Genomic DNA, 23,606 nt, shown 5'->3' on the forward strand with positions numbered 1-23,606 from the left:
AGATGATTTGCCATAAACCTAAAATCCGATTACTTATCGCTCAAACCAAAAGTACATCGACTATCATAAACCCATATGATCCAAAGACTTAAAAGACCTAAAATTCCTAATAATAAACCAAATTCTCCTACTCCATTAGAGACAAATGCTTGTCAAAAAAGCATTTGCAGCAACAGGTCGTAAGACCAAGAAGCATCATATTTAACAACAAAAAAAAAAGGCTATCATGTTAAAAAGTCACCTTACCTGATGTTAAAAATATAGGGGCCTGTACCAAACAGGCCTTAGATTACTGGTGCCGTGTCATTCAAGGAGCTGACTTCTGCAAACGGATACTTATATCTATAGAAGACAAAACTATCAATATTTATACTGCATGATAAGAAACAAAAAGGCAACACGTAATTGCTTTTTTGCTTTGGTATACAACTAAATAAATTCGAAATAGAGACATAAAAGAATTCTATGATTCTGACAAGTAATTAAAAAAACAAAAGTGTATGTACAGGGCATTGGACCCCCACAAATGCCTCCAAAATTTGGATAAAAATCCTGTGCTTTTTTTTTTTTTTTTTGTTCCTTCCATATCTGTACAGAATTTTTGAGTTGATCTCACCCGAGGCAGGTATGTCAATTTTTTACCTCCCCTTCGAAACAATTAGAAGATAGGAGATCCAAAAACGCTCCAAAATTCTACATACCACTTCATCAGATGTCATCCTAATGCATTTGCATGTCCAAAGAATGTACAACAGATAGCATCTTTTAAAATGTGAAGAACTACTTCCTAAATCAAGGCACTAATCTTTATCAGAGTACCAAAGAGCCAATGAGTGAGAACTGTACGTTTGAGAAGAGAGCTACAAAGTGACAAGGGCCATAACAAAGGAAGCCTTCCCCGCTCCTGCATCAGTTTAAATCCCCAATGTCAAAGGCAATGTGGGCTAGATTTTCCCCCACAAATAGATACAACTAAAAGATTTAGTAGGCTGAAGCTTTGCTGAGGCCACCCCTGGATTCTGGATGGATGGATTTACATGGTTCTGGATGGATTACATGTATCAGAGACATGCAGTAAATGCACATATACAAACTACATGTTAGCATACACAAGTTCTGTTACCTTTGCACCCTGTAAGCTGGTGGATTAAGGGTATGATTTCCCAAATTCTACCCAACAGCATCCAGCTCCTTGCAAGAAATCACAGTAATCATGCAAAGACCAACTCTTGCACAAAAGCAGCGAACTGCATGAATGGGTACCGCTGACTCTTTCCAAATCCCTTTTTATTCCCTGACCAAGTACCAGAGGAAAAAGTATCTAGCATTTCCACCGCATGCAGCGGAAACACTAGATACCACCTCGTATCAGAGACACAGTTCAGTCCAAACTTGATACAAATCAAACATGTCCGGCAAAGAAACTCAGCATAGAGAATTTTCTCCGAGGGCTTCGTGGCAATAGGAGCAAGCATCACAACATCAGGAAATTAATTAACACTGTGAAGCTCTCCCCTTGAGGAACCAAGAGAATTTGCAGACAACAATGAACAGCTAAATATCTCTCCTTCCCACAGACCCAGCAGGACTTTGCCTCTTCAGTATACCATATTGCCAGGCATCTCTAGATTTATCACCCAATTGATCAAAATCATCCAAAGAATTCTCCATCGGTGACTTTAAGGGCCGGTAAGTCCCATTTCTAGAAACTACTGATGCACCCGACTTCTCATCATCTTCTGATGGCGTTCCTGACCTGGACTCCGTGTGCATATCCAATGGTCTAGGTCTTTGTCCAGCTGATCTCAAACCTCTCATATTGGAGGAGACCTTGCCTGGCAAAAGTGTGTAAGAAGGTCCCTTAGGTATGAGGAAATCTTTAGGGAGAGAATCCATGTTCAAATAACAGTTCCTAGCCTTGGCATCAGTAATCAGTGCAGCCCAGTCTTCAGATTGCATCAAAGCATTAGCATTCCCCATAACCTGTCAAAGCATCAAGTTACATATCAGAAAATAAACCCAGAATTAAGCCGTTTGGTCTGGTGGGCATGTAAAAATATGCAGAAGCAACTTATGTGATAATCTTAATCTTAAATGACAGGAATAATAGAAAACCATACCCAAAGAGCCCTTCTTGCACGAGTAAGAGCAACATTCATTCGACGGATATCTGCAACAAAGCCAACTCCATGATTTGATGCACGCACACAAGACATGATAATGACATCGCGTTCTTGGCCTTGAAAAGCATCTACGGTATTGATATACAGATCCTTCCCTTCTTCTGAATTTAAGACATCATCGAATTCACGCTGAAGGCATTTTAGTTGGAGCTTGTACGGAGTGATTATGCCAATAGAGACTTTCCCCAAACCCAAAGATTTCAAAGTTTTCTGGAGATGCTCATACATGCGAAGACAAAACTGTGCTTCATGCATGTTCTGATAAGAGACAGATCCACCTCTGTGAGACTCCCGTCCATGTGTAATATCATAGAATACATAAGGTTTAAGTAAAGGGTCCTTGTAGTAAATCTCATCAGGTGAATTTGCCACACTTTCACTATCACTAAGGCGTCCTTGGTAAAAATACCTCGAAGGGAAATCCCGAATTTGAGGATGCATCCTATACTGCACAGATAACAACATTGTGGGGCACCCTGCTTGCTGGAACCTTTCAAAAAGGCTTCTACTGTATAACAGGGTTCCAGCTGCCTTGCTGATTACTGTTGCAGGAAGCTGTTGAGGATCCCCAACAAGAACACACCGTGCTGCGCCAAGAGAAAGGGGAGGAAGGATCGCAACTTCACTGGCTTGGGCTGCCTCATCAATGACTACCATATCAAAACCATGAGTGAGACGAGAGAATAACTTGCGACCACTGCTGGAGACAGTAGTGAAAACAATCTCGGCCTCATTTGCAAAACTTGCCTCGAGATTAGCACGGGCTTCTTCCAAATTAAAGTTGCTTCCAGCGCGAAACCTACCTTCTAAAATAAGAAAGCGAGACATCTCAACTAAAATTTTATCCCTGCCTTCAACCACTGCTGCAAGGTTCTGCAGCAAAGAATCCCGATTCTGGTCCCTAGCCACAAGAACGTCTGGATCAACACCAACAGATCCTTGGGAACGAACAGCAGCAGCAGCAGCATTTAGTTCTCGTTGAAGAGAAGCTATCTGCTGAGACAACTGAGCTTCACGGCCTCTTAACTGGTGCATCCATCCTAAAACTTCCTCACGACTCTTGACCAAAAGCTGTTCAGTTCTGCGCTCAACAGAAACTGCCTGGGCAGCACGGGTTTGTGAATCAACCCCGACTCGAGCCACATCAGGCCGATAAACTTTCATCTCACCATCAATGAATCCACGATCAAGAACTCGAGCAAGAAGCTCATCAGTTGCTGCATTTGAAGGAGCACAAACTAACATTCTAGGCTTTGGACAGAGTTTTGGAAGAGTACGGAAGAGATTCTGGTCCATGTTTTGAAGAACCTCATCAATTGATCCCATAGGAATATTATCAGAATTGCTCTCATTTTGTTTATAGCTTTCAGGTGCTAGTTTCTTAAGCAAAGAAGTGTAGTAGTGCTGGTACTGAACCAGATGGATGACATTTAGCATTCCCCACACCGTATGTGTCTTACCTGTTCCTGGAGGTCCTTGAACAAGAGTAAAAGGCCATGTCTTTGTCATACCACTACTTGTACCAGCAGCTGTATGCATCGCAGCCCATTGAATTGCTGCTAGCTGGGGATCATTGAATGTCCTATGCAGATGATCAACAAAGTTCTGCGTGAAGCATTCGGGCATGGCAGGCGACTCCTGCTCATATTTTGGGAAGTGCTCTGGACTAGGCTGAAGGATTGCATTTTGCATCTACACAAATGAGACATCTGTAAGTTGTTATTCCATAAAAGCAATATGAACTAGAAACAACCACTAAAATCATATAAACGAATTCAATTGTCACCTGCAAATTGAGACGACGAAATGCATGCAACGCAACGTACTCCCGCTGTGTTGTTGCAAGAGAACCAAGCACAGTAAGATACCAGATGCCTTTGGGTTGAAGCTTTCTCAGAATATGTTCATCATCAACCATGCTGGAAAAAACAATAAATAAATAAAATTGTCAACATATTGGCCAGGATACAAAACACTTATGATTAATAGAACAAAGTCCAGGATAAGTGATAACCATCAAGCATGCACCCAACTTTAGGAAAGAAAATAGAGGATTTTGACATAACCTGTTAGATTCATACGAGTCCCCAACATAAAAATGGAGGATTGCCCCGTGAGGATCACGTGTATCAATAGGTATGTGTCGCCTCACAGTACCAGCCACACGCCCACTGATCTCAGGCTCCCCATCATCATCATTTAATGAGGTGTTGCTACGCTTAGCCCTAACTGCTTGACACAATGACAGTTAACATTAGTGGACCTGAGCTAAAATATAATCAATATTCATACTGTAAGTTCAAAAGGCAAAAATCCTATTCTTGTATCAAACCTGCTCCAGGCCTGGGGGATGAAAGAATGGCAACATCACCCTCCTTAAATGTCCACTTGCACTCATTTACTGGAAGGGCAATCACATCATACCATCCTAAGCCAATAAGAGACATTCAGCTAATTAACATAACCAGAACAATAACAATACCTTCATTATCTCAGCAGAGTACTTAAACAAAGAATTGATAATATATATATATATATATATATATATAGACAGGGAGAGGGAGAGAGAGAGAGACAAAAAATGAGCATGTAAACCCACTGAGAAAGTGAAAAGTATAGTAAAAGTTTTGTCCTAAAACACAGCTCCACTTAACTTATAAGAAAATTGCCTAGGATGGAGCAGTTGAGAAAAAAAAAAAGCGTTGTGAGAATAAAGGAATGCAAAAGGGACAATTCATACTGAGCTGATGATGACATTGACTAACCCTATATGAATGTTTCAGCCTGTTCAAGGTAGTAAGCATGCTTTGAAGCTATATATAAATATATAAGACTACTACAGTTCTACAAATTTTTCACATTAAATTATATTCTAAATAATCCAAGACAATAGCACAGTGAGAAAGCATCATTAGATTTATTTTCCATTTTCCAAATAAATTTGCAACAAAAAAAAAAATGAAGTGAATGACAAGATCAGGCTTGCTACCTCTTTCTCGCCTTTCAATGTTTTTTACACGGACCATCACATGAGAATCCCTTGAAACCGTTTCAGCTACCTCCTCCCACGTGCTATAAAGCTGTGCCCGGCATTCCTCAAAAAGCAAAGGCTCAAATACTCTGACATACTCTTCTACAGATTCAAAACGACCGGGAACACACTGGAGCTCCGTGTCCTCTGATGCAGAATAGTTTTAATTAGTTACACATACAACAAAGTGGCCCAAAACAAAATTCTCTCCAAGAGACAGAAAGGAACAACCATACAAAAAGAAAATGAACACAATAGAATTGACAAACCAGACAATGAAATACTCAAACTAACAACATTTGCCATGGGCACATGCAATATAGGATGCAGTGAAATAAAATTAGTGAATCTAATTAATAATCATAGAATAAGCCATTACAGAAAAGATGAACATTGGTTGTTATTTGTTGGAAGAAGTAAAAGTACAGGGAAGTAGTGGGGTAGGTGGAAAAAATAAAAATATTTTTTTATATAAATTGTAAAATTATTATAATTAATAGTTTTCTATAGACAATAAAGTGGCGGAAGGCATTGTTGAAAACTAATCAAGACATCTCTTTGTTACTAGCACAGATATTATTAGCAACAATACTGCTTCTTACAAACTAACAATGCATATATAGGAACCTCCCACCAAGAGAAAAAATAAATAAAAATAACAAGTTAATCAGGAACTTTCCATAGTCTACAGACGTACTTTCATTTACACACATGATGAGACCAGAACTGAGAATATTAACTAAAATTCACCAATTTAAATAAACAAGAAATCTGAAAGCTCTAAAGTATTGGTGCCAAAAATGCTAGAAAAGCAATAAAAACAACAAAGTATAACAATATCCTTGATATTTTACATTAGCTACATAATCCCTAAAACAATATAGAACTATGGCTCAATTACTCTAAACTTCAGTATGAAAGATATATTCTTCCATCCAACAGGATCTCCTGACGGTTGGACGCCCACCACATGTAGCTGTAGGAATCCTCTCCACTATGCGTGGGCCTGACCAATACAAACATCAGCTTTTACTTATTCAAAAACTTATGCAAGGAATCCTATTTCATCCAAAATTCCAAATTTTAATAGGAATAGGATACGCACAGATAAAGTAGCAAGGTCTGCAGATCTCATAACCAGTTAACCAAATGAAATACATAGAGGCAAATAACCTTCATCTCTCTCACACACAAACAAGCACAGCATAAGAACCATAACAAATAAAAGGGGGGGGGGGGGGGGGAAGGGGAAATGGTGATAACAATTATATGGTGAAATTGAGTAAATCAACAGCAGTGTCAATTTTAAAGCTGACAACACACGAACACAATTATTGGAGAAACAGGGCATTGACACAAGACAATAGGGAATGCCATTAAGCAATTCCAATTTCAAAGAGAAGGATAATAGATCACCAATAACTAATAATAAACATAGTCAAAACATATGATTAGTTTATACCTGGACGATGCCAAAACTTTTCATTGGTCACCTCCCGTATAAGGCGTTCCACTGACGTGTCCTGATATGGGGTACTAATAGCAGTTTGCTTCTTGGGTGGAAGAGCTTTCTTGTTTCCCAATTTAGGATCCATTGAGTTTTGACTTATTAGGGCTGGCTTCCTGTTGGACACCTGAAAACTCTTCGGTTGCCTCAAATCAGTGGGCTGCTTCCATGAACTCTGCCTTGGAATGGGCGGCAGGGATCCCTCTGCAGAAATATCAGTGTCACTATTTAGCCTCCTAGGCCTACCTAGTAGTCCAGAATTCATATCACCATTACATTCAGATTTAGGTTCAGTAGATTCCAGAGAAGTGGCTCCTTCATTAAATGATATGTCAACTTGTTTCTGGTCCCTCGTCATTGGCTGAGTCTGCTTTTCTCCAATACGTTCAGAAGCTGGAGGAGCATTACGGACCTCTTTTATTGTTCGAGTGGTAATGGGTGGCGGAAAGTTTTGCCTTCTTGGTGTTGAAGTTTTGATAGGACCAGCTTGTTTGACATCTTCCAAATTAAGAAACATGGTCTGCCTATTACGTTTCTTGCCTAGCATTTCTTCCCTTTTCTGGTCTATCTTCCTCTTTCCAAGATTATTTGCAAACTTGCGTGCATGGGTTGCTTCAATACCTTTAACTTCTCTTTGTTTTGGGACCAAGCTAGATTCTTCCTGCCCATCAAAGGATGCCTCACCTTTGGCATTGCCATCTGGATTTCGGCCATTAATGACTTTCTGATCATTGTGATCTGGATCCAATCCTAAAGAGGCATGACTACTGTTTTCATCCTTAATACTCTGAGACATTTTGACACCAGAAGATCTATTGTCAGCAGGTCCACTAGAAGCAAAAAGATCCCTCACTTCAGATGTCCCTTGCTCTTGTGAAGCTTTAGTCACTGCACTCAAACTATTGTTTCCAAATGCATCAGCAGAGCCCTCAGCATCAGACCATTCTCCTTCTTCTCTTTCAACAGATGGAGCTTCTGCTGAACCCTGAACTAATGATGATGAGGCTCTCATCTCCTCATCATTACTTGACTTTGACAATGAGGTACTCTTGGGATTTTGATCCCCAACCCTTTTCTGTTCAGCTCCCATTTCAGGGCCATCAATGGATTTGGGCCGAATGAAAGGCTGAAAGCCAGATACAGATGATGCATGTGAAAAGGCATGATTATTTTGTATTCTTTGGGTAGAAGTTGATGCAGCAACCAAGTCGGCGGTGTTGGGATTCACTGATGGAAGTGTCTTTTGTGGCTGGAAGCAGAATACACCATCACTCTCATTATCCTCGGCAGGGGGTTCATTGAGATCAAATAAAAGCCTTCCTCGAGAACCCATCTCATATGTAATCGCATACAATCCAATCTTTTAATCCAATCAAATTCTCCAAGTGCTCTTCTAGTTTTATTTCTAACAAAAAATGAACATGACATGCCAACAAAAAAGCAAGGCAAAAGGAACCACAGAGAACAGGTAAAAGGCGTTCTAAATGGACAGTGTATTCTGCAAATCAAGCACAGCAAACCAATCCATAAATATAGGGCAGGAAGAAAGCCAACATTTAGATACCAGGTAATTTAACAAACACACACACACAACAAATAAGAGCCCCAACCAAAAAAAAAAAAGATCAAATTAAACCTAGATCTCAATGAGTCCACATATATAGCAATAAAGTTCAGAAAAACAATTCATAATTCATAACTTTAAATGCACAGAGTGCACCAACCCCAAGACCAGTTCTAAAATTTGTCATGTACATCTATTTTTCCAACACCAAACAGTTTCATAGTACTCAAAACAAAGCATATAGTTTGCACACACAACACAAAAACACAACAAATAACACATACCCATCAAACAGAGACATGATTTAACCTACAAATTAGGTATTATTCAATGTTTCCCAACTAAAACCCATCAATGACACCAAACAGTAGAACCAGTTTGCATATAACTACCCAAAAACAAACCAAAAAAAAAACCCTAATCATGACAAACCAATTCAAACCCAAACCCTATTCCACAAATACATGTAAAAAACAGTGTACCAATCACTAATCAAGCAACAAAAAACCAACACCCAGATCATCAAATTATCCCAAAATCCTCACCACTCACCAACTAACCCTAAGCATTAGTTTTTTTTTAGGGTTTCCAAAGAAAATCAAGCACTTAGAGCAACTAAAAGCTCAAATCCCCAACACCACACACTCAATCCACACCTCGAAACCAAGCATTCCAATCCATTGCAATCGCGCACACACACACACACACAAAAATTCCCCCTCACAGATCGAAGCTTTAAAGTCCTATCAAAAAAATAAACATCTCCACCACTCTCGAAATTGAATGCTTTTACTAATTCCCAATAGTCAAACCTCATAGATTCACTCACTGATACAACAAATTCCCATATATCTTCAAGTTCATTCCATCAAATTCAAAAAAAGATTAAATTAAATTAAAAATTAAAAAAATTAAATTAAATTTTGGACAGAGAATTTTACCTCTTAAGAGAGTACTTTTGAATCTAAAAGAAGAGGAAATTTTAGATGTAATAGATTGGGGCTCTCTATTTTGTGTGTGTAAGTTTAGAGCTAGAGAGAGAAAGAGAGGCAGAGAGAGAGAGAGAGAGAAAGAAAGAGAGAATGCAAATATGTGGGGAACAAAGGGTATGGTTACGGGGTTTATATAGGAAATATCGAACCCTTTTCACCGGCCGGTTTTTTTACCGGCCACCGTTTAAGTTTTTCCGGCGAGTTTTTTTTTTTTAATTTTAAAATTTTTTTGTCATTCCGAGGTTCTGAAATTACACAAATCGCCCTCATTAGAGTGGGAAAAGGGGGTGGTTGGGGGCGTAATAAGAGGAAGCGGAGTAAGGGTTTTTTGGTAGTTTGGTTTTTGGGGGAAGGTGGACTTACGTGTATAATGCTCACAAGTAAGAATCTTGTGCCCCAGCGAGTAATGGACGCTTGATTTGGGTTACAAGTGGGGTCCATCACTGAGTGCCACGTGAATGGAAAGCTTGAGGGCAAGATGGTAATTTTACTTGGGGGAGAGTAGTAGTAGAAGTAAACAAAAGGAAGTGAGTGAATATTGTCCCCACGTGCGGTTGTGGCGTAGGAAACACACTGACCAATAGTATTGGAAGAGTTTTTTTTTTTTTTTAATTAATTTCGTGTGCGCCGATCTGAGAATTGAATTACGAGACTGCCACTTTGAAATTTTGGAGGGTGATTGCACGCTCCACGAAAGTGCGTGGAAAAGAACAAGCTTTTGTACTAATTAGAAGGAGCACCTATGTAGGGACCTAAAAACGGTACTGCCTTCTATTCTCTTTCTGTTGCTAAAATTCACATGAAAATTTCATACCCAATAATTTTTTTTTTTAAGTTCACATGAGACCATGTATATTGCCACTTTGCCATCTGCATCCGTTTCATAATTTGCTTATTTTCAGTAATTTATTTATATAATACTAGTCAAAGTGTCTGTTTCGAAGTAATTTATCTAAAAGATGCTTCATATAAAACTCATAAAATAGTCCAAAAAAAAAACAGAGGGTAAATCTCATATTAAAAAATAAGTGTGAGTTAGGCCATTTTGGATATACACCACTGTAAATTTTTTTTAAAATCATCTCCCCCTTCTCCCGTGTGTTTAAAATATTTAGTATTTAAAAAAAAAAAAAAAAACTCATAAAATAGTATTAAAAAAAACAATAACCTTTTTTTTAGATTGAAATAAACAATAACCTGACTTATAAGCAATAGGCATAAAAAGTTAAAAGTCAATTTAAAAAAAAGATGTTAGATGATTTGAAAAAAAAAAAGTGAGTCAAAATGTAGTAAGGAATTCACAAAAAATATATAAAAAACAATAATCTTTTTTTTTTTTTGAGAGTCATAAAAAACAATAAGCTAACTTATAATTACTCCCCGAATTTATACCAAATCGTCATTGGTGACCACATTTATCCGGTGACCACATTTATCCTTAAAAGTCAACTTTAAAAAAAATGTTAGATAATTTGAAAAAAAAAATCTAAGTCAAAATGTAGTGTGAAATTCACAAAAAATATATAAATAAACAAAAAGATAGCTTATAATTACTTCAAAAACTCACACCAAATCGTCATTGGCGGCCACCTTTATCCAAATAAAAAAATTATAATCAGAATAGGATTGTGTTTTTTTAAAGAATAAATAAATTAGTTATTTTCATCCTCAAATTATTTATAATTTTTAAATATTCAGTTTTTAATTGCATTGTTATAACATTTATTATGTAAATAAAATGTATTAATGAAATAAGTTTATTGAACCATATTTTTATAATTGAAATGAATTGACTTTTAAGATATAAATTATGATTTATAAGAAGAAGAAACAAAGGAGTTATTATCAATGGTCTTGTACTACAAAGATAGATTTGATGAATTAGAGATATTTGACCAGTGAGGGGGATAAACCATAAAACCAATGTCCTATAGGTGGAGAATTCGAGCCTAAAATTAATAACTCTAATGGGGAAAGTAGTTAGGAAACTATTGATTTTCTCACCAGAACTAAGCCCCAAACGTCCAAATTTTGCCGATTAGTTGATATTGGGTCTGATCCCAAGAAAGTGTCTAATAATTATGAGGCAATTGTTATACTGTTTTCTAATTTTTTGCACTTGTGTGTGTCAAACTGTAAATGTGTGAAACATGTACAGCACAAATTGGCTATCAATGAAAGCAATTATAAGCCCAAAATAATTGATTTTTGCATTGAATTTAGTAGGTTGACTATACCCTCCAATCGAATAATTCAATCCTGCTTTTTTATAAGCACTACCAGTGTACATGGTAGCCTTAATGTCTTTGCACTAATGGTTATTGGTTACCAGTTACCACTTTGAAGTGGCAAGAAAAAAATATATATCATTGGATGAAGATCGAAGGCATGAAATGAAACTATTCAAAAAAACTTCTAAATAAGAAATTAATATGCTCACAAAATTTTATTTTTTTATTTTTACCACTAATGATAACTAGTTTTTTTTTTTTTTTTGAGAAGATAATGATAACTAGTTAGTCCAATGAAATATAGAGAGTGAGAGTAAGAGTGGTGTTAAACCAATTCATAATTTACTTCTTCTTCTTCTTTTTAATCATAATTTTTTATCAAATATAAAACTCACTTAAAAGTGAAATAAAATAAAATTTCACATCAACCATCTAAAGAATAATATTTATAACCATAGTTGTTTCCTCTCTGTTTTTTTTTTTTTTTTTATCCTTAAAAGTGAAGGCATTTTGATAACTTAATGAACAATATTCGTATCTTCATATCTCAATTAAATTGTGTCCATATGAACATTTCATTATGAGAACAGACAAGAAAAATTATTCCATTGTTTTTTCATGTGTTTGCTAAAGAAAGCATATCAGTGTAAAGTGCATTGGTGCGTGACCAAACTACCATACAGTTTGGTGGCATGCTTGGCTGGTGGCATTATTTAATACTCAAAAACCTAAGCACGCTCAAAGTATAAAATAAGTTGGATAATCTCTACCAAAAATAAATAAAAGACGGATAAAAATAAAAATAAAATAAAACAACAAAGAGGAGCTTGGAAATTTATAACACAAATTAAATATGGATAAAAATAAAATAAAATAAAACAACAAGGAGGAGCTTGGAATTTTTTTTTTTTTTTTTTTTTAACAAAGAGTTTGGAATTTGGATTTGAGAATATTAATAAATTCTCCTCGTGACTCGGGGCAAAATGACTCGGTCAGCATTTCTTGCTTTCACATAGGAGCCCATAAAATGAACAGAAAAATAGGGGCCCATGTTATTTCCAGATACTGGGCCCATAAACTCCTTAATCCTTATCTTGAAACTGTCTGGTAGAAAAGAGGTAATATTGGATTTGAAGCCACAATTAGATAGGACAGGACAGCAGGAATTTTTATTTTTTTTTCCCGGGTCTTTCGACTCCGTTTTGAAACAGCTTATTTAACTAAAATTTAATAAAAAAATTACTAAAAGTACTATAAATAAAACTAAAAAGTAGCTGAAATAGTATAGGAAAACTCATAAACAATGGCAGATCTATGATTTCAGTTGAGAGAGGGCAAAATTTATATATGATACACTCATTTACACACATTATGTGAATATATAATATTTGAGACCAATTTGAAAAATTAAAAGCTATTTATTTAAATAGTTAGTGATATTTAATGAAATCATACCAAAAAAAAAAAAAACTCTACAAAAAAAATGCCTACTCATAATATTGCATTTATCTATTGAGATATTTCTCACATAAATGATCTTTTTTTTTTTTTTTTTAGAGCCAAAACTCAAGTTATGAATGAAACTATTAGTAGTTAGATAAATACTGTGTGTAATATATGTGGATTTCTATTATTTTGGCTAATAAGGACCCATAAAAGGTTCAAATTATAATATGATAGGGACAAACTAAAAAATTCAATGTAAGGCATGCTAGTGAAGGATTTAAGGTTCCTAAATAATTCGTTTAGAAGTAGTGTTCTGTTTCAAGACCAAAGAAACAGTATGTCATTTAATAAACCCAAAAACAAAAAGTAGGCAGGGTTATTTAATAAGTATTAGCTATAATATCTAAGGGTATTTTTTGAGCGGGCCAGGGGGGCAACTGTTTCCCTAGACCCTCCCTAGCTCCACCCCTGCTCATGAATAGTACTAAAAAGTGCAGTGAGAGTATGAGACCATGAGACATATAAATAGTAGCAAAAATAAATTAAATGCTAAAAAAAATTGAATTTTTAAGCCAACGCCAAACCAATCTTCATTTTGCATTTTTTTACTTTATTGTTTTATGTACATATTTTTAAATCTTCATTGTTCTATTAGGAACAATTCTTACATTTTCATTAAGTTTTAAGTTTTAACAGATACAAGTACTGAAAATTTGGAAGGTTTAAAAAGCAATTTCCATATTCCAAGACAATTTATCATTAAAAAAAATAAACTAATAATTTTTTAAACTACTAATGTTTTTTTTTTTTTTGATAACCTTTTAAACTACTAATAAATTACTATTAGTTAAAGGAGAAACATCATTGTATGTTCATAGTTTTAAACATTGGATTGAAAAAATATCCGGCGTATGTTTGAACTTGTCAGACCAATTAGTGTGGTCCAATTTTTAAAATTCTGATTTTTTTTTTTAAATGAAAAGGTTATATATATTTTAAACTCTTGTTAATATTTTATATTTAAATTCTTTATTAAATGTTTGTGCATCATCCTTTCTTAAAATAGTAAAATATTTAATTCCATCTACTAACACACTCAAAATAATGTATATTAATAATCATCACATATACATTATTATGGTGAGATGGGTTCAAGTAGTTATATCTTTTGTGAACCATTGATTACTATTAGATTTAAGGGTCAAAAAACGCTCATAGTAGTATCATTATTACTCTCTAGAAATTAGTAATTTAGGCATTAACTCTTCTTATTAAAGGTCAAAAAAAAAAAAAAATCACAGCATGAACTTTTTTTTTCCCGGCCATACCATCATATTCTTCTTCTTGTCTTTCTTTTTGCACTATACTTTCAGGCCACCATCATGAATGGTGGTTGGAATAATTCTAAAAATAACATCAAGTCTTTTCTTCTTCTTAGACTCGTTGTTGGAAAAAATTCTGAAAATGACTCTTAAGTCTTTTTCTTCTTGCTAAGCTCACTATTGAACGAATTCTAAATATAACGTCTCTATATAGAAACAAAATATTTTAGTCAATATTTTCTCTTAAAGTTAATGTGAAAGTTCTTCTCATGGTTCCTCCATAAAGAAATTTCTTCAACAGAAAACGCGTCATCCGATTAAAAACTCCTTTATAGATACAAGACTATTATTAATGGTGGTAATGAAAATATAAATTTAAGAAATATCTTTTCACTGCAATAGTTTTAGAGCACATGTGATCTCCTTTACGTCAACTATGAAATTACCTAGTAACACCAGACGAATAAACAAAAGAGAAGGTCTGTAGCTGCTTTCCGACTCAACTATGAGAATTTTATGAATGGTGGAAGCCTGAAAGTATAGTGCAAAAAGAAAGACAAGAGGAAGAAGATGATGATATGGACGGAAAAAAAAAAAGAAAAAGAAAAAAAGAAAGAGTTAATGCTGTGGTTTTTTTTCCCTTTAATAAGAAGAGTTAATGCCTAAATCACTAATTTATAGAGAGTAATAATGATACTACTATGGGTGTTTTTTGACTCTTAGATCTAATAATAATCAATGGTTCACAAAAGGTGTGACTCTTGTGAAGTTACACCAGGTGTAACTTAATCTTATCTCTAATATAGTAGTTATTTTTTTTATACGAGATAGAATTTATATTTTAGCCTAATCTAAGGTTCCGTTTGGGAGTTCATAAGGGAATGGAATGGAATAGAATAGAATGATCATAAGGGAATGGACAAGAATGGAATGAAATGTATTTAAGTAAGAGAAAATAATGGAATTGAATGAAATTAAGGCCTCATTTGGGAGGAGGAAAGGGAATGGAATGGAAATGAATGAAAAGAATAATTTTAAAATATTCTTCCAATCTTGACTGGATGTTTTAAAATAAATGAATGGAAAGGAATGAAAATGAATGGAATGTAAGTAATCTTATTTGGGAGCAACATGGAGGAAATTGAATGGAATCATTTTATGACAATATTACTATTAGACCCCTATTTTAAAATAAAGGGTTGAATTTATAAGGGTATTTTGAAAATTTTAGTAAAAAATCATTAAATCTAATTTCATTCCCTCCTATTCCTCCCAATTTTGGGAGGAATGAAAATTTGAGGTTTGAAGAGAATAGAGAAGAATGAGTGCTCCCTCCTATCCATTCTATTCCCTCCAACTTAAACTCCCAAACAAAAGAATGAACTTTACATTCCCTTCCTTAAAACTCCCAAATAAGGGAAGGGAATAATATTCTAAAATTATTATTTTCATTCCTTTCCATTTCATTACATTTCCTCCTCCCAAACTAGGCCTAAATGTATATGTATGTGAAGCTCCCTTCTGGAGACTCTTATCTTGACCCTTACCCCCCACACCCCATAAGTATTTATACTTGTAGAATAACCGTCACACCAAGGAAGAGCGGTAGTTACTATTTTTATGAGTGTGTTAGTAAATGGAATTAAATGTTCTACTATTTTAAGAAGGGCGTGGCTTACTTCCAGTACTTTTTTTAACCAGACATGTCTTTTTGTTTAAAATATACAATGACAATCGGTAGTAGGTTTTAATCTCCACATTTTATTTAATTAGTGGATGATGTAACAGTCTCTCATTAAAACAAAATTAGCTTGTAACCCCACGCATGTGCATGGAAACAATTAAAAATATACAATAAGATGCATAATATAATTTATATATATATATAATTTAAATACTATTTGTAAGGGCAAGTTTTATGTCCTAAGCCCAAGAATAACTGGATTATGGCCCAAAAAGCCCAACACAATGAATTCGTAGAAAGTGGGCTTAAAAATAGGCTTCAATGGATTGAGCTTAAAAACTAGGCTTCAATGGATGAGCAACGCGCACAGTGAACTAAAGATAGTAAGAAAGCAAATAAAATTAAGATGTGTGCAAAGAAAATATCTCATTAGCAAAGTTAGAGAAAAGTAGCTCTTGAATATATTTCTTCGGACTTGGTTACAATTTCAGTTCTTGGTTGCTATAGTGTCTTCTTCCACCATTTTTTGACGATCCCCTTTCCCTAAAGGATTTCTTACATTATATAGCCTCTTTCAACTAATCTTGGCCTTCCACTTGTTGATCGTGCAGGACGCTACTCAAGTGCTTATCCCATCAGACACCTTACCCAGATCTTTTGTGAGTTATGGCAACTAAGACAGCACTGTTCAAGGGTCTTCTCCACATAAATGCACCCATTACGTTGCCGACGCTCTGGAGTGGCCTTTCCTGCTGCCGAAGGACAAGGTTGCTTTGAAGAACGAGAGGTAGCAGGATCTCATGTGACTTGGCCTTGGTAAGTTTCTCAACATGCCTTACGGATTTCATGCTAGGTTGTCTTTTTCTTATTTGATAAAGCATCCCTTCGTCATTTTTGTGCAAGCCATCCAGGAGATGTTTACGGCTGAGGATTGGGTTGAAGATGCCTAAAACGAGGTTAGACTCGCGAACAATCTTTGCGTCAAGACCAGAAAAGCTTTAGGCACTGCCAAACAGAAGAGCGCTGAGGCTGGCCTTAAGATCGTCGAGGTGCAGGCTAAGAAGCAACGTAAAAAGCTCCACTACGCTGAGATAAGCTGGCCAGGGCCAAACAGGAGGTGGTGGCTCTAAAGACAGGCCTGGAGAAGGCCAAGGAGGCTGCTCGGGCGGCTAAGGCAGCTGCTGATGCTTCGAAGCAAAAGTTCTATGAACTTGGGGTGCAAGAGACCGAAACCCGCCTGATAGAGGAGTTAGCTAAGGTCTGCAGGGACTACTGCCAAAAATCGATTTGTTGAACCTGGCTAAAGTACCTGCTGCCTCGAAGTGGAAGAGGGCTGAAAATGTTAATTACCCATCAGACCTCTGACAGGCTCCTACAGCACTTTTGGGCTCCAAAGTAGATGTGACCGCTGCAATAACAGCCCCTGAGCAACTTCCAAGTACCCAGGCCTCTCTTCCCCCTCCTGAGACCTTCGAAGGGCCTGGCAAGGCAGGTGACCAAAGCCAGGGGGTAGAAGGAGCCAAGGACAAGGAGGCTAAAGCTCTACCAAATGCCAAGGGCCTAGAGGTTGACATAGACAAGGAAACTGCTCCCAAGAAAAAGGAGTCCAACCCAGTCAAGCCTTAAGCCGTGGCTTAGGAGAAGAATACTAGCTCGGGCAAGACTGCTAATCCTCCTATCTCTCAGCCAGCTTGCAAAAAAGAAGACCCTCCTCCAGCCAAGGCTTAGCTTAGGGTTTTTTGTACTTTTCTTTTGTTATGGCAATCTGCCACTGTTTATGATGTATCTTTTCTTTTGTTCAACGAAAAGATATTAACTTTTACTTTATGAACCTTTATTTTTCCTGCAATATTTGTCTCTGATTGGCTGCAGTTACTGTTTTGTCCTTTGCTGAAAGGTTAGATTGATGATACTTCTAAGAGTGAACCCCCATACTTTAACAAAAGCTAATAGTAGTGAATTGTTGTTAATTCAAATAAATTAAGCCTATGTAAACAGTGAAAAAAATAACTATGTGTTGGTACTAAAAACTACATAATCAACAGGAATGTCAAGTCCTTAGAGACAAGCAAAACACTTAGTAGAAAAAAGGGGTGTTTGAGGTATCTCATTTTAAGAGTACCTTATGAATGTACCTTCAAAGTCTTTTGATCAAAACCCAGGGTGAGTTCTCATTTTTTCCTGATGATGCATATGCCAAGGTCCCATTCTTGGTGAAATTGCGCAGTGTTATTTTACTCAAGGCATGTGGTCCGAGGGACCAGGCAATTCTTGCTTGATATTCTCATGATTAAATAAATGTTAATTTACCCAAGGCATGTGGTCCAAGAAATCGGACATAACCAAGGTTCTGTTTAACACTTGAATAAATAATGAAGAATATTAATATTCTTAAGGTATATGGTTCGAGGAGCTAGGCATGATCAATGTTTTGTTTAATATTCAAGCCAGTAATGGAGAATATTAATTTACCCAAGGCATGTAGTTTGAGGAACCGAACATAACCAAGGTTCTGTTTAACATTTAAGTAAATAACTAAGAATATTACTTTACTCAAGGTATGTGGTTCGAAGAGCCAGGCATGACCAATGTTCTGTTTAATATTCAAACAAGTAATGGAGAGTATTAATTTACCCAAGGCATGTGGCCCGAGAAACCAAACATAACCAATGTTTTGTTTAACACTTAGGCAAATAACCAAAAATATTAATTTACCCAAGTTATGTGGTCTGAGGAGCCAGGCATAACCAATGTTCTGTTTAATATTCAAACAAGTAACTAAGACGACACATAACTCCAACAAAAACATGGTTGAATTGCCCTTTATTAATAATAATACATTCGTAGGCTATTTACATTCTAGGGGCATGGTACAACATTGTTGTCAAGATTTTCTAGGAAGTATGCACCTATTCCAACTACTGAGGTGATACGATATGACCATTCTCAATTGGGCCTTAACTTTCCTCATGCTGAGTTTTTTGCAGTACCCACAATCTTTTTCAATACCAGGTCCGTAAGGGCTAATGGTCTTAACTTCACACTGGAGTCATACCCCTGTTTGAGCTTCTACTAATAGTATGCCAATTGAACCATGACATTTTCTCTCCATTTTTCAACTAAATCCAGGCTCTTTCCTAGTAGGTTGTCATTGCTGTCTAGAGTGAATAAGCTTGTCCTCAGTGTTGGGAATTTAATCTCAAGAGAAATCACAGCCTCAACCCCATATGTCATTGAAAATGGTGTTTCTCACGTGGACTTACGATGGGTAGTTCGATATGTCCAAAGAACATTTGGCAGCTCTTCTACCCATTTATCCTTTGCATCATCCAACCTCTTCTTGAGTCCATTCAGTATGACTTTATTAGCGGCCTCAGTCTGTCCATTTCCTTGTGGATAAGCCGGAGTTGAGTACCTATTCTTGATCCCCAATTCGCAACAGTACCTTCTAAAAGCTTTGCTATCAAACCAAAGTCCATTATCTGAGATGAGAATGTCGGGAATCCCGAATTAAGTAAAAATATTCTTCCACACAAACTTCTTGGCATCCACGTCACTCATATTCGCTAGTAGCTCATCTTCAACCTATTTGGTGAAGTAGTTAGTGCCGACCAAAAGTCATCTCCTATTCCCTACTGCTTTAAGGAAGGGCCTCACAATATCCAAACCCTATTGAGTAAAAGGCGAGGGACTAGACAGAGGGTTCAGCACACCCCCTGGTTGATTAATGTTTAGAGCAAATCTCTAGCATTGGTTACACTTCTTCAAGCACTCTTATGCTTCCCTTTGCATATTTGGCCACTAATATCCTTGAGTGAGGGCCCTGTGAGACAATGACCTGTCTCCTGTATGGCTCCCACAAATCCCCTCATATAGCTCTTCCAAGAGTGGTTCCACTGCGTCAGAGTGGATACCTAGCAAATATGGTCTAGAGAAAGAGCGTTTGCACAACTTCTGATCCTCGGACAACCAGAACTGAGGAGCTTTTATCTGCACTTTATCGGCCTTCGCCTTCTCCTCGAGTAGGACGTCGTCTTTAAGGAACATCACAATAGGATCCATCCAACTAAGCCATGCCCTAACCTGATGAATCTGAGCCTTCTCCATCTTCAAATTACAAATCCTCGACCAAGATAACCCGAGGTAAACTTTGCACCAAGGAGGTTACAAGAGTGGCAAGAGAGTTTGCATGCGTGTTTCTGTTTCTAGGGATCTGCTGTAAGGCGAAAGACTTGAACCCTGATTGTAGGTGCCTAACTTGACTCAAATATCCTTGCATCCATAAATCCCTGGCTTTCAATTCTTTATTTACCTAGCCAACAACCAACCTTGAATCTGAAAACAATTCTACTATTCTTCCTCCCATTTTTTGGACCATGTCCATCCCAAGCAGCAGAGCCTCATACTCAGCCTCATTGTTTGTGGCCGAGAAACCTAACCTTAAGGATTTCTCAATAGTGATCCTCTTAGGAGATACTACAACTAGCCCTACTCCAAATCCCCTTTGATTAGCTGCACCATCAACATATACCTTCCAAGTTAGAGGATCTTGTAAGGACACCATCCTAACTGATTTTCCATCCATATTATGCTTTTCCCCTTCCTCTTCCAGTGGAGATTCACCAAACTCAGTTACAAAATCTGTGAGGACTTGGCCTTTAACAAAGGTATGAGGCATATACTTGATATTAAAGGCCCCTAGGATTATCCCCCATTTAGCAATCCTTCCCGTGTAATTTTCCGAATTAGGGATTGAAGAGGAAGTTGGGTTAGAACCACAATTGTGTGAACTTGGAAGTAATGAGGGAGCTTACGTGTAGCATGCACCATTGGCAAATAGCCTTCTCTAACGGTAGATAGCGAACCTCTACTTCATGCAATGACTTGCTCACATAATAAACTGGTCTCTGCACTCCGTTGTCAACTCGTATCAGCAATAAGCTCACTGCATAGGAGGCTACAGCAACGTAAGCAAACAAAACCTCATCTTCCTTGGGCCTGGACATAATAGGTGGCTAAGAAAGGTATTCCTTCAGCTGCTGGAAGGCCAGGGCACACTCCTCGGTTCATACAAATCCCTTCCATTTATGCAACAACCGAAAGAAAGGCCTACACATGTCCGCTGACCGAGAGATGAATCGGTTTAGAGTAGCAGTCATCTTTGTCAACTTCTGGACTTCTTTAAGATTCCAAGGAGGTTGCAAATTGTTAATTGCCTTAATCTGATTAAGGTTGACTTCAATTCCATAATGAGTGACCATCTAATCCAAAAATTTACCTGAGCCAATGCCAAAAGAACACTTGGAAGCATTGAGGCGTAGTTTGTGCCTCCTTAGTATTTCAAAAATATCTTCGAGGTCACCCACGTGCTCGGATACTACCTTACTTTTTACCAACATATCATCTATATAAACCTTAAGATTTTTGCCTAGTCATGGCTCGATCATCCTGGTCATCATTCTCTGATAGGTAGACCGTGCATTCTTTAATCCAAAGGGTATCACCTTGTAGTGGTCATTGCCGGTAGGAGTAACAGAAGCTGTCTTTACTAGATCATCCAAAGCTAATGGTATTTGGTGGTACCCTTGAAATACATCTAAAAAGCTCATCCGAGGATGGCTCACAGTTACATCTACTAACTAGTCTATCCAATGCATGGGGAAAAAGGTCCTTTGGGCAAGCCTTATCCATGAAGTCCACACATACTCATCACTTCCCACTTTTCTTCTTCACCACCATTGTATTGGCCAACCATTCAGGGTAAAATACCTCTTTGATAGCCCCTACTTATTTGAGCTTGGTCACTTCTCCTCTGACGACATCAGAATGCTTCTTAGATAAGCGCCGAGGTGGTTGCTTTTTGGGGATGGCATTTGGATTGATGTTTAAGTGATGGAAAATGAAGCGTGGGTCCATCCCAGGGGCTTCATAAGCGCCCTATACAAACATATCAATGTTTTTCTTAAGAAATACCACCACTCCTCCTTCTCTTGAAGGGGTAATTAGACTCCAACTTAGAAGAACTTACCTTCATCATCACCAATAACAACTTTTTCTAGCTCCTTACATCTTACCTCTCCTACCCTCACGTCTGCGGTCCACACCAGCACCTTTGATTGCTATAAACCCTGATCAGCAGCAGTCGAGGACTCCTCACCGGCCTGATACCTGATTATAGCTACTAAGCACAGTCTGGCCATAAACTAGCTTCCAACCAGCTCTTCGATCCCATCCCCTGATGGATACTTCACCTTCAAGTGCAGGGTGGAAGGCACAACCTCTATGGCATAGAGCCAAGGTATCGCCACAATAGCCGTATAGGGGGAGTATGTGTCTACCATGATAAAGTTCACTTCCACGACTTCTGACCTTGTCTGAACAGGTAGCCTGATTTGCCCTTTCGGAAAGACAATCCTCCTATCAAACCCTATCAGAGAGGAGTCATAGCAGGCCAGGTCCTCGGGCCTCAACTTCAGCCTTTTATATAGGTCGGGGTACATGATCTCTACATCGCTACCTTGATCTACCAGCACCCTCTTCACGTCATACCTTCAAATCCTGAGAGTAACTACTAGGGCATCATCATGTGGCTACAAGGTTCTAACTTTATCCTCATCGAAAAAGCTCAAAGCTGGTTGAGGCCTCCAATCTACTCCTTTTTGAATTAGGGGGGGAGTCCTTTGTAGATGGCCGAGCTATAGACATTACCCTAATGGCTGAGAGCCAGTCCTCCCTGGAGCAGCAAGAATGACACTAATCGTACCCAAATGCGGTCTTGTAGAAGCATCTCTTTGAGCTCTCGACCCTGCCTAACTACTCTGTCTGCTCGGTTGGTACAAGAATTGCTTTAACTTTCCACTTCGGACTAGTTGCTCTAGATGGCTCCACAAAGTCCTGCAATCTTCTGTGTCGTGTCCTCTCTCTTGGTGGTATTGGCAACGAAGGCTTTGGTTACGCTTCGTGGAATCTACTCCCATCTTATTTGGCCATCTAAAGTATGGCTCATTCTTAATTTTTTCCAAGATTGGATGTACTAGCTCTCGGAACACCATGTTAATCACTTGAGTCGCAGTAGATCCAGATTGCCCAGCAAAATCTCTCTGATGACAGTTATTGTTGTATTTGTCCGACCTAAATCCCCCATATCCTGAGGGATCACCTTAATCTTCTCTTTCCCTTGCTGTTAATCCTCCTTGATCCGCTTGTACTTATCAATACGGTCCATGAGCTAATGTACACTCTTAACAAGTTTCTCAGTCAAAGATTTCCTTAGACCGTACTCAGCAGGTAGGCCGACCGACCTTGAATGTCCTTATAGCCACATCATCCAAATTCCCATTTATCTCGTTAAACATCTCCTAATATATGTTGGAATACGTCTTTAGGGTTCCCCTTTTTGCATAATCATAGACAACAGGGAGTTCAAAGGCCAAGAAACTTTGCTGCAAGTTACAAACCAAGAACCAAAGGCTCTTGTGAGCTCCTTAAAGGAGTTAATAGAACCCTCATTCAGACCATCGAACCATCTAATCGCCACAGGCCCCAAACTGGATGGGAACGCCTTGCACATTAAGGTCTCATTCTTTGAGTGAATAGTCATTCTCTGGTTGAATTGGCTAATGTGCTTTACAGGGTCCATTCTACCA

The 23,606-nt window shown here is 37.6% G+C and overlaps 1 protein-coding gene and 1 long non-coding RNA gene across 4 annotated transcripts; both read right to left on the bottom strand.

The window, feature by feature from the left end:
• Positions 1-380: 380 nt before the first annotated feature.
• On the bottom strand, positions 381-9,379 carry LOC142612644 (putative ATP-dependent helicase C29A10.10c). 3 transcript variants are annotated; one of them, XR_012840158.1, is made up of 9 exons: positions 9,227-9,379; positions 6,677-8,219; positions 5,173-5,361; positions 4,516-4,611; positions 4,250-4,412; positions 3,970-4,102; positions 2,121-3,875; positions 1,124-1,983; positions 381-904 (listed from the first exon to the last, which is right to left on the bottom strand). XR_012840158.1 is itself a non-coding variant. In XM_075784762.1 (8 exons), the coding sequence occupies exons 2-8, from the start codon at positions 8,052-8,054 to the stop codon at positions 1,555-1,557; spliced, it is 4,143 nt and encodes a 1,380-aa protein (XP_075640877.1). In that variant the 5' UTR covers positions 8,055-8,219; positions 9,227-9,379; the 3' UTR covers positions 381-1,554. The 3 variants fall into 3 exon arrangements, 1 of the variants encoding a protein (XP_075640877.1); XR_012840157.1 differs by having other exon boundaries at positions 381-1,043; XM_075784762.1 differs by having other exon boundaries at positions 381-1,983.
• LOC142612646 (uncharacterized) lies at positions 5,863-6,669 on the bottom strand. Its single transcript, XR_012840159.1, has 2 exons — positions 6,320-6,669; positions 5,863-6,220 (listed from the first exon to the last, which is right to left on the bottom strand). It is a non-coding gene; the product is annotated as an uncharacterized LOC142612646 (long non-coding RNA).
• Positions 9,380-23,606: the final 14,227 nt, after the last annotated feature.

The sequence above is a fragment of the Castanea sativa genome, chromosome 10 (genome assembly GCF_040712315.1).
Source record: "Castanea sativa cultivar Marrone di Chiusa Pesio chromosome 10, ASM4071231v1".
NCBI lineage: Eukaryota > Viridiplantae > Streptophyta > Magnoliopsida > Fagales > Fagaceae > Castanea > Castanea sativa.